General features: G+C 39.1%; 1 protein-coding gene across 2 annotated transcripts in view; it reads right to left on the bottom strand.

Moving 5' to 3' along the window:
• ACVR1 (activin A receptor type 1) overlaps positions 1 to 14,614 on the bottom strand; it is a 121,638-nt gene that overhangs the window by 50,162 nt on the left and 56,862 nt on the right. For both annotated transcript variants that reach the window (XM_087819842.1, XM_087819841.1), the window contains exon 3: positions 5,113 to 5,186. In XM_087819842.1, coding sequence (XP_087675968.1) covers positions 5,113 to 5,179 — 67 coding nt within the window. In that variant the 5' untranslated portion in view covers positions 5,180 to 5,186. The remainder of the gene's footprint in view (positions 1 to 5,112; positions 5,187 to 14,614) is intronic.

Genomic DNA, 14,614 nt, shown 5'->3' with positions numbered 1-14,614 from the left:
TAATTTAGGAAATCATTTAATGAGCTAGGGTCTTGGATTTGTCTTCCCTTCTGTTCAATTCTTGACTTTGATTAAATTTTTTGAGTCCTACCCACACACCCCTGCTACCCCCTCTTATATAAATATGTATTGAAAACGAACATTTTCTAAGACCCACTGGGGGGATAAAAAAAACTGGATGTGGCTTTGGTTTAACTACCCATAGAAGAAACAAACATTTCCCAGGAAGGAAAACTAAAAGGGAACTATGTCACAGCTCACTGTGCATCAAATAATACACTACCCTTCTATTAGATAAGAAATTGTGACATAAAGAAGTGTCTTAAAAGAGTAAAGCTTCATTAGATATTTACATTTTAGGTTCTACTGGTGACAAATAGCTCAGTACATCTCAATTATCCCCCCAAAAGTTTCATTAGATGATGTGCCAATGAAAAAGATTCTGTTCTGAACAAAAGGGATAAATTATAGTAATGAGACATGAGAGCAACAAATTTAATACTGAGACATTTTTCTTACATTCACTCACCCCTGTGACAACTTCCCGAATCCTCAATAATGAGAAATTCAAAGAAAGGCTTATTCTATTCTTCCCCCACCAGTGGCAAAGAGGGGCACCTTTGTGGTCCCTAACAAAAAGTCTATTGAAGGTATTCCCTTCCTCCCCTCATTGAGTAATTGGGCTGGAAAATCTGAGTGGTGACAGTTTGGAAATACTAAAATCAAGTCAACACTGACAATAATTTGGGACTTTGCAATCTTCTGTAGGGCAGGCCAAAATCTCTTGCTCAAAACTCAGCAAAGTCCAGCCTCCCCTGCTGTAATAAAATCTAACTATGGCTTACAAATTTAATAAAATGTGGGTCATCTTAGCTCTGAAATATTTCTGAAGAAGCAATATTGCATTTTAAGTATTTGTGTCATGGTCACCACCTGCAAATGCTCACAGGAACAAAGGGAAAGCCAAACATGGAGGCGCTAGAACAAAGATGGACTTCTCCCTGGCGGCATAATAGCAGTGTTAGAGCCTGATTAGTCTTATTAATGGGAAGGAAAAGGAAGGATATACGGGTAATTAGGACTCAAGTGCTCTTCTCTGTGAGAGCAAATAAAACTCTTCCTGCAGCTAGAGTTGTATATATAATGAGCATGAAAAATGAATACTGGTAGGAGAGGCAAGAGAAAAAACACAAACCCAGGTGAAGCAGCCTCATCATTTGCTATCACAAGATCTCATCTCAGCCTTTCCCAGAGACTGGATTAAGCTAGCATGCACCAGATATAATATGAATGTGGGTATAGCTAATTTAAGATACCAGAAAAAAGCAAAATTCTCAAGAAGACTGATAATGGTTGAAACTCTTAAACACCATTCCTCAAAGTATATCATACCTTGTTGGCTGTAGCCTTAAGCAAGAGTTTTAGCCATTTCCAAAACACATCCCCAAAAACCTATCTCATTAGGGTCATCATGAGGATTATGAGAAATAATGCATACAAAGCAGTTAGCCCAACATTTGACACATATTAACCACTCCCTAAATATTAACTATAATCATCAGAGAGGCAATTATGGTAAGCAGTATTTTCCAAACTTATTTGGTCTTTTTTGCCCCAGAGCATTTAGGATTGCACAGAACTTGAGAAATGTTCTAAAGTACACTCATACTAGCCGAACTCTACCAAAATCACTGTTTGGGGCCTATTATTTGAAGTGATAAAACTATTTCTAGTCAATATTTAAGAGATATTTGGGAGTAATCGAGAGACAAAGGAGAAAAAGCTGTTATTGTTTTTAAGGGAATAGGAAGAGTAACTACCACACAAAAATATATTAGAACAAAATCTCTAGGACTTTATGCCGCAAAGAATGCCATCAGCTTCAATGAAGCACAATTAATAAGGTGCCATAGCTGTTCTGCAAATATCAAGCATGGGTCTATTTCCTTTTTAACCTGGTAGTCTAAAGCTCTTCACAGGACAATGGGGCTTATATAAAGATTTTATTTATCTGCCCTATTATTTACCTCTTTTGGTTAAGTATTTTGTACTTAACATTTGCTTTATGACTCATGTTGAGTATATTAGAGTGTATTACAATTAGGGGTTCTCAGTAGCTTTAAAAAAAATTCCTAGTAAATATACAAAAACAAAGAGCCTTTTCATAGAATATGCCTTTGACAGTTAACAAGGAGTTGAGTCATGGAGGGAAGACAGGACCAAGGCAACTGCGATTATGATTAGAGCACTCTAGGTTGCAGCACTCACTGGGTAGGTCTGTTTAAAAAAAAAAAGATTGGAAAAAAGCTACTGCAACTAAAGATTGGTATGTTCTTTCCCTTGCTTATAAACATCCTAGTGGTGGTGGTATATTAAATGGCAAAACCTTAGTGGCAATCCGTTTCCATTTCAGCCAGACTAACTCATCTCATTCCATATCTTTATTGTGGCATTAAGAAGACATTTGCTGGATCTTTGGGAAACTTAAGAGCTAAAAGCAAGATAAATCAACCAATGGCGTGGTTGTTAATATTGTTCCACAAATGCCCTTTTCCCCATTCTCTCTCCACTTCTTCTCTATTCATATTACATTTCCACCTCAGTTTCTTTTCCACACTCTTTTTTCTTGTGACCACACCACGGGTCCACCCATGATATCAAATGAAACCCAAAGGAACTTCTTAATACTACACAGAACTAAAGGCATAGAATTTGAAGGGGCTTTATTCCACAACAGTCCTTAGATTTTGTTACAGTGATCATAGTGCTTAGCAATTAAATAGAGGAGGAAAAATTCTAGAGACTTGTCTGTTATGTCTCCAGACATTGTTAAATGTCCCTGGGAAGGTCATATCCCGCAGCTAAGAACTACTGCTAACCCATCAAACCTTTCCAGTCCATTTCTTCTTATTAATTCCTTCAACCTAGGACCCAACCTCTTCTGGTTAAACACCTCTAATTCCTTTAATCTTGCCATACAGGATCTTTATTTCATATCCTCTTGGCACTAATTAAAATCACTGCAATATTACTGGGACAGTTTTAACAACACTGCTTAGAGCAGAACCTGCACTATTGACACCTAAATTGATTTACAACATACTACCCAATAGAAACTTAATGTAAACCACATTATGTAATCTCACATAATGTAATATTATTGGATAACATAAGAGAAAACCCAGATGACCTTGGGTATGGCAATAGCTTAGAGGCACGATCCATGAAAAAAAAATAATCAATAAGGCAGACACTTCATTAAAATTAAAAACTTTGCTCTATGAAAGACAATGTCAAAAGAATGAGAAGACAAGCCACAGACTGAGAGGAAATATATGCAAAAAGGCACATCCGATAAAGACTGTTATCCAAAATATATAAAAAACTCAAAACTGAAAAATTAGAAAACCACCAACTTAATTTAAAAATGAGCCAAAAAGCTTAACACACACATCACCAAAAAAAAAGATATATAGATGACAAATAAGCATATGAAAAGATGTTCCACATCATATGTCATGAGGGAAATGCAAATTAAGAGAACAATGAGACACTTCTACACACCTATTAGAATCGCCAAAATCCAGAACACTGACAATGCCAAATAGTGGCGGCGATGCAGAGCAGCAGGGACTCTCTCATTCATCGCTGGTGGGAATGCAAAAGGGTACTGCTACTTTGGAAGACAGTTAACAATTTCTTACAAAACTAAACACATTCTACCACACAATGTAGCGATCACAATCCTTGGTGTTTACCCAAAGGAGATGAAAACTAAGTCCACACAAAAATGTACAGGCCAATGTTTATAGCAACTTTATTCACGATTGCCAAAACCTGGAAGCAACCGAGATGTTCCTTAGTAGGTCAACGAATAAACTGGGACATCCGGACGATGGAATATTATTCAGTGCTAAAAAGAAATGAGCCCATGAAAATATACGGAGCAATGTTCAATGCACATAAGTAAGTTAAAGAAGCCAATCTGAAAAGACTATACACTGCATGATTCCAACAACATGATATTCTAAAAAAGGCAAAACTATGGAGGCAGTAAAAAGATCAGTGGTTGCTAGCGATTAAGGGTGGCGGGGGAAAGGGATGAGCAGGTGGAGCACAGAAAATTTTTAGAGCAGTGAAATACTCTGTAAGATACTATAATGGTGGAGACATGCCATTATACATCTGCCCAAGCCCACAGAATGCACGCCACCAAGAGGGAACCCTAACGCAGACTATGGACTGTGGGTGATTATGACGTGTCGGTGTAGGTTCGTCAGTTATAACAAATATACCACTTTGGTGGGGGATGTTCATAGTGGGGGAGACTGTGCGTGTCAATTTCGCTGTGAACCTAAAAACAGCTTTAAAAATGATCCTAACAGGGAGAAGAAGGGGAGGAGTATTAAGTCTGATAGACTTAAGAATAAACTTGTTTACAGGAAGCCAAACCAAACAGAACACCACGCACCACATAAGGATGGGGATCCGTTCCGAGAAACGCATCCATGACTTCGTCATTGTGCAAAGGCCACGCACTCACACACACCTGGATGGTACATACAGCCGACTGCACGCCTAGGATACATGGTATAGCCCACTGCTCGGGCGCTACAAGCCTGCACAGCGCCTTGCTGTACAAAACAACAAATGCAAGAGAAAACGATGCAGTCACGAGATGCGGTGAACACAAGATGTATGAGGCCGCTACCAGGGGAGCACAGCATACCGATTCACAGCAAACTTTTTATTAATACGTAGAAAGAGTAGGCTCTACAATAATGATAGAAAGTATATAAATTTATAAACCAGTAACATAGCGCGTTTAACATCATTACCGAGTATCACATACCGTACGTAACTGTATGTGCTATACTTTTATATGACTGGCAGTGCAGGTTTGTTAACACCGGCACCACCACAAACATGTGAGTCATGTGTTGCGCTATGACCTTATGATGGCTATGATGTCACCAGGTGACAGGAATTTTTCATCTCCATTATAATCTATGGGACCACCAGTGTGTATGTTATCTGTCCTTGACCGGAAACATCATCAAGGGGCACATGACTGCACACTTGTCCTACACCAAACAGCAGTGGGCCTCTTACCTTCCATACTAGGGGAGGGGAAAGCAATCATCATCAGCACAGGAAGAATCATCACGCCATCTACCATTGTACAACTGTGGAGGGAAAAAAGAGATACAAGTAAGACAAAAAAATTAACTGCAGGATGACAAGTTAAATTAAGCATACCATTTTCAAACTGCCATTCAAGGCCTTTCTTACAAATCCCCCTCACATATGTTGCCTTATTTCTTAGTATATTTAAACATATACCCTTTACATGGATCTAAACAAATCATCTTCAGAAGTTAATCAGATGTACCTCCTGCTGGTAGCCGCTCTAAGGTGACTTTCTCTGAGTCTACTCTCTTACAAAGAACTCAACAGGGACGGGAAAAATTCTCAGCTATAGGCATTCCCAAAGGATTTTAGGTTTGAATTTTATCTTATCCTATCAAATGCAGAATTGGCACTAAATTAAAAACTCTGAGAAGCATGAATAGTCTGTTTTTACAATATGATAAAGATTAAGGGACTATATCATTCAAGTCAAATTACTATGTTTGAGCCTTACTTCTCTCTTCATACAGCTCCAAAGGGAAAAAGAACAAACCTACAACCTCACTTATGGCAAAACAATGCACTCCTATATTAACCTCAAATTTAACAGAGGATACACACAGCCAAGACAGAGAGAAATCATGTACATGTTTAATACATGAAACTATAACTGAAAGAAGATACCTGATAAAAATTCCAAGTTGATACTGCCCTGAAACTACATTGGTAAAAGCTCAATTTTATGAGTTAAAAGACTACAACACAGAACTTTTCCACTTGCATAATCTTGAAAAGTTTTAGGAATATGATAACAGTTTGGTTATATTAATTCTTTATTATAAGAAATCACCTTTAAACATTAAACCTTTGTCTAGTTGTGATTTTTCTGGGCAATCAAATAAAGAAGAAAATTGGTAAAGTTCTTTAATAAATAGGCTAGCGTGCTATCTCACTCTTACAGCTTCAAAGCAAAGAGCAAAAACCCATTGCTAAGTAAGGGGTTTAAAGTGGACACCTGGTTCATCTTTTTAAGATCAAATTTTGAGGTTGGTAGTCTGACTGTTCATTCCCCACACCCACACCCTATCTTATCAGCCCTCATTTCAATTTGTTTATAATTGTATTTCAGCCTATACCTTCTCTAGTAGCAAGATGAGGAAGGGAGGCAGAGATTTTTTTATGCACCTTCCTTCTGTATTTTTAAAAGAAGATGAAATTTGAGTGAGCCCCTTTTACTGTTGTTATTAGTATTTCCATGCTCACACAGATCTTGTCTACAGTGAGCCCTTATTTGTGACATACAAACTACCTCTTCTTGGCCCCCAGGGCCCTCACAACCAGACACGGATTTCTCCAACACCATCTCATCTCTGTGCCTTTGAACATGAATATAGTGTTGCTTCCATCTGCCTCAAATGCCATAAGCCTTCTCCTCCACCCCTCTCTTATCCAACTGCCTCCTGCTCTCATCCAGGATCTAGCTTAGAAGATCATGCTTGGTGAAATATCTCTTTATCAGCAATGATTTCAAGCCCTGAGCACTGGTCTAATACCACTCGGAATCAATTATTTGTCTGTCAGTCTCTAGCACTAGACCACTTGTCTCCAAATGGGTACATGTAACCAATGGTCATGGCAAGACAATTCACGGACTTATGGGATGAATATACAAAAATTTTTCCCTTACAGTCCTGGCCAGTTAGCTCAGCTGGTTAGAGCGTTATCCCAATACACCAAGGTTGTGGGTTCAGTCCCCAGTCAGGGCACATACAAGAATCAACCAATGAGTGCCTGAATGGGTGGAACAACAAATCAACATTTATCTCTCTCCCTCTCCCACTCTAAAAATCAATAAATTTTCAAAAATGTATCTTATAAAAAATGTTTTCATCTAATAGAGCCATAAATAATTTCAGCCTTTATTTAGTCTCCATCTCATTTCCTTATGACATTCCAGTATAAGAGGTATCTTTCAGAAAGCATGGGAGATATAATTTGAAAGTGTGGAGAGTACACCTATGTACTATACTTTTAAGATTCCATTTAAGTAGAATTACAGGTTGCATTGGCTAGTTATAATGAAATGAGCACCCCCCCCCCAATTGCAAGTGTTCTAAAACCATTAAAGAAACTACAGATTAAATACGTTATTAATGAGAGCACCAGAAAAGTAAGAAAATATGGAGATGATTTCTCTCTTTCTAGTAGTTCTTCATTAATCATTTTAGAAAAGAGCAATTAACATTCAGCTGAATCTGACATAAAGAAGGCTCCTCAATTTCAAAATTTCAAAATATCTGAAAAATGGGTTTGCATCCAGTATCAAAAACAATAAACATTATCCTGACTGGAGGCTTTTGTTAATGATGTCATCTCCATTAGCTGTCCCTTAAATATTTCATCTTTAATCTTTTTAAAATTTCTATTTTATGTATGTTTCATAATATATAGTTTTTATTTTACATGAAACTTATAACCAACCTACAAATTGAGGGTGCAGGCTCAAAAATCTATTTAACTGATGAGATACGTTATCAAAACCTTTTGAAAACTTCTGGGCTATCTCAGTCTTATCTTGAATTCCAGTCCTTCCTTCCTTCCTTCCACAACTATTGAGAGACTACTGTGTACTAGACATTAGAAACTTAGAGTAATAAAAATATGAAACATGGTCCTTACTATCATTAAGCTTACTGTCTATGTTGGTAATCAAATAATCATCCAAAAGATTGCATAATTAAAAACTGAATTAAATGTTTAAAAAAAAACATGGTTAAACAAGACTGCTAACAAAACAACTTGAGATTTCCTGAAGGGTGGAGGAGCTTCCCTGGAGAGGTTACATCTAAACAAGAACCAGAAAGATGACTAGGAGGTACTAGAAAAAGGATAAGCGTGTGTGTGTGTGTGTGTGTGTGTGTGTGTGAGAGAGAGAAAGAGAGAGACAGAGAGAGACGGTGGGTTGGGGCGGGTAGCACCTTGTGGTAGACACAGGGTAGCATTTAAGGAAAAAGGCAGAGCTTCTCAGTATCCATAGAGGCCCTGTGGCCAGGGCAAGCAAGGTGTGTCCTCAGGACTTAAGACATATTCAGAGGTTAAAAAAACAACAAAGCCACCAGGCTATAGAGAGAAGAGTTATAAAGAAAAAGAAGAAAACCGAAGAAGGCTGGAGAGGCAGGTCAGGGTGAAACCTCAGTAAGATCGGGTAAGCCCCAGCCAGCCTTCTGCTCACCTCTCCACCTGCACTGCGCTCCAGGCCCCTTCCCCTTGGTTCTCACAACTGGTCCCTCCCCACCCGCTCTCCCAGGCACTGCAAGCAGCCAGCTGCCTGCCTATCGCCGAGCCTTCGAATACAAGACACTCTTAGGATTGGGCTCTTCTTTCAGGGCCCAACCTGGCAAACTCCTCTTCATCCTTCAAGTCTCAACTTAAATGCCGCTTCCTTCTAGAAGCTTGCCTAAACCCGCATATGCCCTTATTACACTCTCATATACCAATTTGTTAACTTTCATTCACTTCACTTACCATAATTAATCATTACTTATTCATACCTATGTGCTTTTGAATATCTGCTTGCCTCACTAGGCTGTACACCTGATGGTAGCAAAATCTATGGTCTACTTTGTTCACTGCTACCACGGCCAAGTAGGTGCGCATTTAATACTTGTTGAATTTGAATCTTTCCTGAATTAATCTTCACAATTTAAGTTTAAATTCTAAAGACACAGCTATCTCTTCCAGTCCTCTCCTCCACACAGGCACATACACACCTGCAAAGAAATGGCAGGATTAGGACACTTAACATCTCTGTAAAATTTCATTCAGGTAATAGGAAAAAATAACAGTTAACAAGCTTGAAGTTTCAAAATCAAGGTTCCTTTCACTATGAAAAAAAATCTAAAAGACAATCACCACTGACATTTTTTCCTGTCACAAAGCCAAGAAAAGCCCATGCCCCAAAATATCCCTTAACAGATCATGATTGTACAAGCAACATTAAAATATTAATTTAGGTTCATAAATAGAAAACAGAAAAAAATTATAAATTCAGTCCCTAATACTGTTTATAGACAGCTCAAAATCTGCCAAAAATCTTTGGGGAACAAACATCAGCAACATTTCCTGGTTGCCATTTTGTCCAGTATCTGGAGTGTCTCTGCTGACCAGTTCATTCAGCTATTAAATATGCTGCCTCCAGAAGGAAAAGGGGAATTTATTCTACAATAAATTTCCTCATCATATTTTAATTATTAAAAAATATCAATATGCCAACATCCCAACTTTAAGCCCCAAGAGTCTATTTCTAATTTTAAAATATACTAAATATTATCTGTAAATTTTCCATTCCTTTGCTCTCAAGTATTTTGGCTAACAAGTTTCAGATGTGGGTTGGCAAAAAAGAGGAACTGGTAGTGGAAAAAAGGGAGTGGCAATAATTCAACAGTTCAGGGATGCCCTACTCCAGTGGTTTGCAACCTTTTTGGTGTTAGAATCTTTTTATACTCTTGAAAAGCACGGAGGCCCCTAAGGGGCTTGTCTCTGTGGGCTACATCTATCAATATTTACTATATTAGAAATTAAAATACAGAATTTTTTAAAATATTGATTTACAAAGAGAGGAAGGGAGAGGGATAGAGAGATAGAAACATCAATGAGAGAGACATCAATTGGCGGCTTCCTGCATGTCCCCAACTGGGGATTGAGCCCGAAACCTGGGCGTGTGCCCCGACTGGGAATCGTACTGAGGACCTCTTGGTTCATGGATTGATGCTTAACCACTGAGTGATACCGGCCAGGCAAAATACTGTATTTCTTTTAAAATAATAAGCATGCTACCTTATTTTTTATAAATTAAAAAAAACAAACACTATATTCCCCCCCCAAAAAAATACAGTGAGAAAAGTGGCACTGTTCTGCATTTTTGCAAGTCTCTGTAATGGTTGGCTTAGTAGAAAACAACTGGACTCCCATATATGATTCTACATTCAATCCATTATAACATATTATATCGGCTGAAGTGCATATAGCAAATCCATTCCTGAATATATATGTCACTGGAAGAAGGAGGACCTCATGGAACCCCTGAGAAAGCTGTGGAAACTCCACTTGGACTACACTTTGAGAACCATGGCCTTATTCCTTATATGATCAGTCTTTCTACCATACAGACAACCAGATGGTACCAGCTATTTAAAGCTGAGCATTTACCCACTACCTGACAAAAATGCTACTGTTCCACAGGTTTAGAAATCTCATTAGCCTCTCTAACATCAAGGAAGTCAACAAAATCTATGGTTAAGGAAGAAGGCATTAGATTTTTTTAATGTAGGAATAATAGTTTATGTACACAACTAAGTATTTTTTAAATGAGACATAAACCTGTGATGCTCTAATGTCTAACTGCTAATGTCATGTAGGTTCAACTAAATCCTTATGTAGTGTTCTAAGGCCCAAATCCCTAACTGAAAAATCACAGGCTACTGGGGATTACAGAATATTATCTGAAGGGTTCGGAGCATGAATTTTTGCCTGCCGTATACACTGCCTCCTTTCTGTTCTTGGATAAGGTCTGTATCCCTAGTAACTGATCTTAATACTTCAGACATAAGGACCTCCCATCTCAACTAAGGTACTCTAAGTCAGTACCGTCTCTTACAATGTCTCAACACTACAATCTTGGGAGACAGAGTATTCCCATGATATTCTACTAAAAACAGGCATACCACCAGGGCAGAAAAGAACTGCTTTCCAAATCCCATGGTACTTTTCAAACTCCATTTATAGATCAGACTGATATCCAGTTAAGGAGTGAGCGTTTAGCTCAATTTCTAACATGTGTGGGCTTGAGACCAAGTTTGGCACTTCTTTTGCTCATCACAATTTTACAGCTGGATAAAGCCACAGATACACTGCAATACATTACACCCCCCCCCCCCCAAAGATCACAACACATTTTGATATTGGTCAGAAAATAACCCAGCGTATAATGCACTTCCACACTCAACTTTTAGAACTCATATTAAGCAATCTAGCTGATTATCTACTGCAAGAATAAAGGCTATATCTAAAACTTAGACTTACAAACAGCATACAATTTGTTATCCATAATATTGAAGATGAAGGGAAAGTTGTAAGATGAACCCTGTGATTTTTTTTCCTATCGTAAAATTTTACAAAATGTTCATTTGTCAGGGCTGTTGACCTAAACTCATTTGGTTTGTCCATTTGGTCAACATATAATTTACTTAGTACCTACTTGTCCAATAGGGACTTTCTTGATACTCTTCTCAATTCAACATCTAACTATCTCCAAGTTAGAAAGAATCTTGAAAGAGGTTGTACATTCACTCATCCACATTTTGAATGACACCATCCAGGTGAAGTCACTCACTCACCACTGATGGGTGCTCTCATTACTCTTCCCTGACAGGTTTTTCTTTATATCTCTTTATATAATCTATGCTATGCTTTCAATAAGGAAAAACACCTCATTCTCTTTAATGTAAATGGTAGAGGCAAAGCACGAAAGGAACGAGAGTAATTCTTCTTTCTCTTACTTATCTGTCAAAATTACATCATTATCACCATAATAGTACCAGGCACTATGCTTAGGGATCATGTGTATTATCTCATTAAATCTCTCCCCAAAACACTCTAAAATAAATACTCATATTCACCCCATTATACACATAAGAAAACCTGTAAAATTTTCATGGGATAGAATTTTCAGTGGGTGGGTGGAAGCCATCAGAGTTCAGGTCTTAACCAACCACCACTCTCATAACCTTCATTAAACTACTCAGCCACAGTTCAGCTGCTTTTGTCATCCTCAACACTTTATCCAACTCCAACACATTCTGCACTTTAACCACCTTGATTTTCATCTTAGAAAACACTCTTTACTCTTGGTTATTCAGGCCACTTTTCAATCATGACCTCTTTCTATTTCTCTAAATTCAAAACTAATTTCAAATACTCTGTAATCTCAGATTTTTTCCCCCCTGCCCTGAAAAAAAAGATCCTGATGTGGAGAAAAAATAAGCCACCTTGACAATACATCAAGTGATTTCTATCTCACATCCCTCACCCCCCCTTTTCAATTTTCTTGTAACTCACGTCTCAAAATAAAAACAGAAATTAGCGTAAGTCAGGCACATTTTGGAACAAAGTTAGACCCAGTAAGACAAATTCTAGATATGACACTCTGAGGGAAGGCATACTTACAACAACCACCTCCAAGTGGGACAAAAATCAGCCATCATGTGAGACCAGTTACGCCTCTTCTATGCTTAAAAGGCAGAGAGCGCAAGGGCAGCTGGCTCCACGCTACCTGGGCCTTAACAGGGGTGAAAATGACATGGGCTGTCAGTTATAGCTGCAAAGAAAGGCTAAACCGAAGGCATCATACCATATAAGTTAAGTCAGGGTCTTTTCTCCAGTTCACAAATGACCTGTGAAATATTTTTAACACCACACTCTGTCTGAACTGGCAATGTGCGAGTTGCCAGGGCTTGGTTTTATATAGACTTCACTGCTGCTGGAGGGTTTCTGGTGGGTGTTACTTTCAGAATATTAGCATGTAATTTGATCTTTGCTGATAGATGAATACAAATAGCTTCTTGGACAAGTCCTATAGAGCTGAAACCCAGCCCTTGGATCAGTTCATCCTGTAGTTAGAGGAAATAATTACATATTATTTTGGGGGGGGGGGGTTTGACTGAAAGAGTTACACTACAAACATTCCAGCTGTGACACATGGACCCAAGAGGAGGAGAGACCAATTTCATCTGTTAAGGGTTGGGGGAAGATCAGGCTTAACTGAATGAAAGTAAGTGAAAATTTTAAGGTCGGCTACCGTGTAAAAACCAACGAATCCCCAGCAAATTTACTTTGTCTACAGAAAGAAATTGGCTTTACTACAACACTACCAGATACATAGATAATAACTACGCTAAGCTTCTGAGATTCCGACGTTGTGGTCGCCCACTCCACGCCTTCCTGGTATCTCAAGGCTAGGTTTTACTTCCACAGACTTGCCTACATGGAAACTGTCCCTCATTTTCGACTTCACTCCCTCTGTATCAAATGGCCATGGCTCTCCTGCTTTGTTTCAACTGATAGGACTCCATCACCTCCCGGCTGTTGTGCTACATTCTCCCAGGCAGCTTACTCCTTTCCCTCCAGTTTACAAACTGTGGCTAGAACCATTTTTTTTTTTAACCTACTGGTAGAAAAGAGCCTGTCATTCCCACCATCCCCCCCCCCCCACACACACACCCCCACGCACACAACTCTTAGACATGTAACTGTAGAGTCCACTTAAAATCCCACTTCCTCCCCAAAGTCCTCAGTTAGAATATGTCTCAGCCCAGTATCTCATTTCTAACGATGTCTCAACTTTCCCTTTTAATCAAACAGTGCAGATCTTTCTATTCCTTCCATTACCAAACAAACGGTGTTTCAGGCACCTACCATGTGACACAACTGTCCCAGGTCTAAGGCTACTATGATTAACCCATCACAATTTAAAGGGGGGTAAATATGAAAGGGATGTCAGTATCATGGAGGTATACTTCTCTTTTTCTCTCACTCTTCCCCCCAACCCCACTCTCTTTTTTTTAAATGGAAGACACTAGAGCATATTTCTGTGGAAGCGAGAAAAAGTAACCTTGGTACACCAGCCTCACCAGAGCCTTCCTTCTCATTCACACTCTACCTCCACATCGAGCCCATTCCTGCCTCAGGCCTCCCTACCCTCGCCCCTGCATTCTATTACCCGCCATATGCCCTTCATAGCACTTAACTCTGTGTGAAACTTGTTTATTGGTTTGTTGATTTTCATGATGTTTCTCCTCTCCCACCCCAACTTCCTCCATGCACCAAAATATAAGCAGCATGGAAGTAAGAGCGCAGCCCAGCACATGGCTACATACCCAGGCCTGGCACACACTAGGCACTCGATGTAAATTAAAATGCATTTGTCATACCTTCTTAGTCTATGCTACACTTTGGTTTGGGGAGGAAGAGGAAAGTGAGGTTTAAGGAATTTTGTATGGCCTGGCAAGGAAATGACGGGGGGAGGGGTTGCTCTATCTCCTCAATTTAATATAGTAGCAACCAGGTATTTGAGATAAATTAAAAGATACCATTTGTAACTTGGATTTCAGTTTTCAAGGGTGTCATCCAAGAGAAGCAGCCAAACAAAAAGACGGCTGGCAGACTCCGGGTATACCAGACAACTAACTCCCTGGTGGACAATATCCCATTTGGAAAGGACTCCTTGGATCTCTAGTTGCAGACACCAGCTGATCCGCCCAGAGCCATCCCCAGTGACCTCTGAGACAGCTTCTGTAGCTTGAAAATATATCTCCTACTAGTCAGAAATTGACACATTATCTCCCCCCACCCCCTGTCTTCTAACAGTTATTGACGTTATTTGGAAAGCCATGCTTCCATGCCTATTAATAACCTTCAGAAAGAACCC

Source organism: Miniopterus natalensis, chromosome 8, assembly GCF_054644295.1.
Source record: "Miniopterus natalensis isolate mMinNat1 chromosome 8, mMinNat1.hap1, whole genome shotgun sequence".
NCBI classification, from domain to species: domain Eukaryota; kingdom Metazoa; phylum Chordata; class Mammalia; order Chiroptera; family Miniopteridae; genus Miniopterus; species Miniopterus natalensis.
Note: the sequence above shows the minus strand (reverse complement) of the source record. Positions and strands in the feature narration are given on the sequence as shown.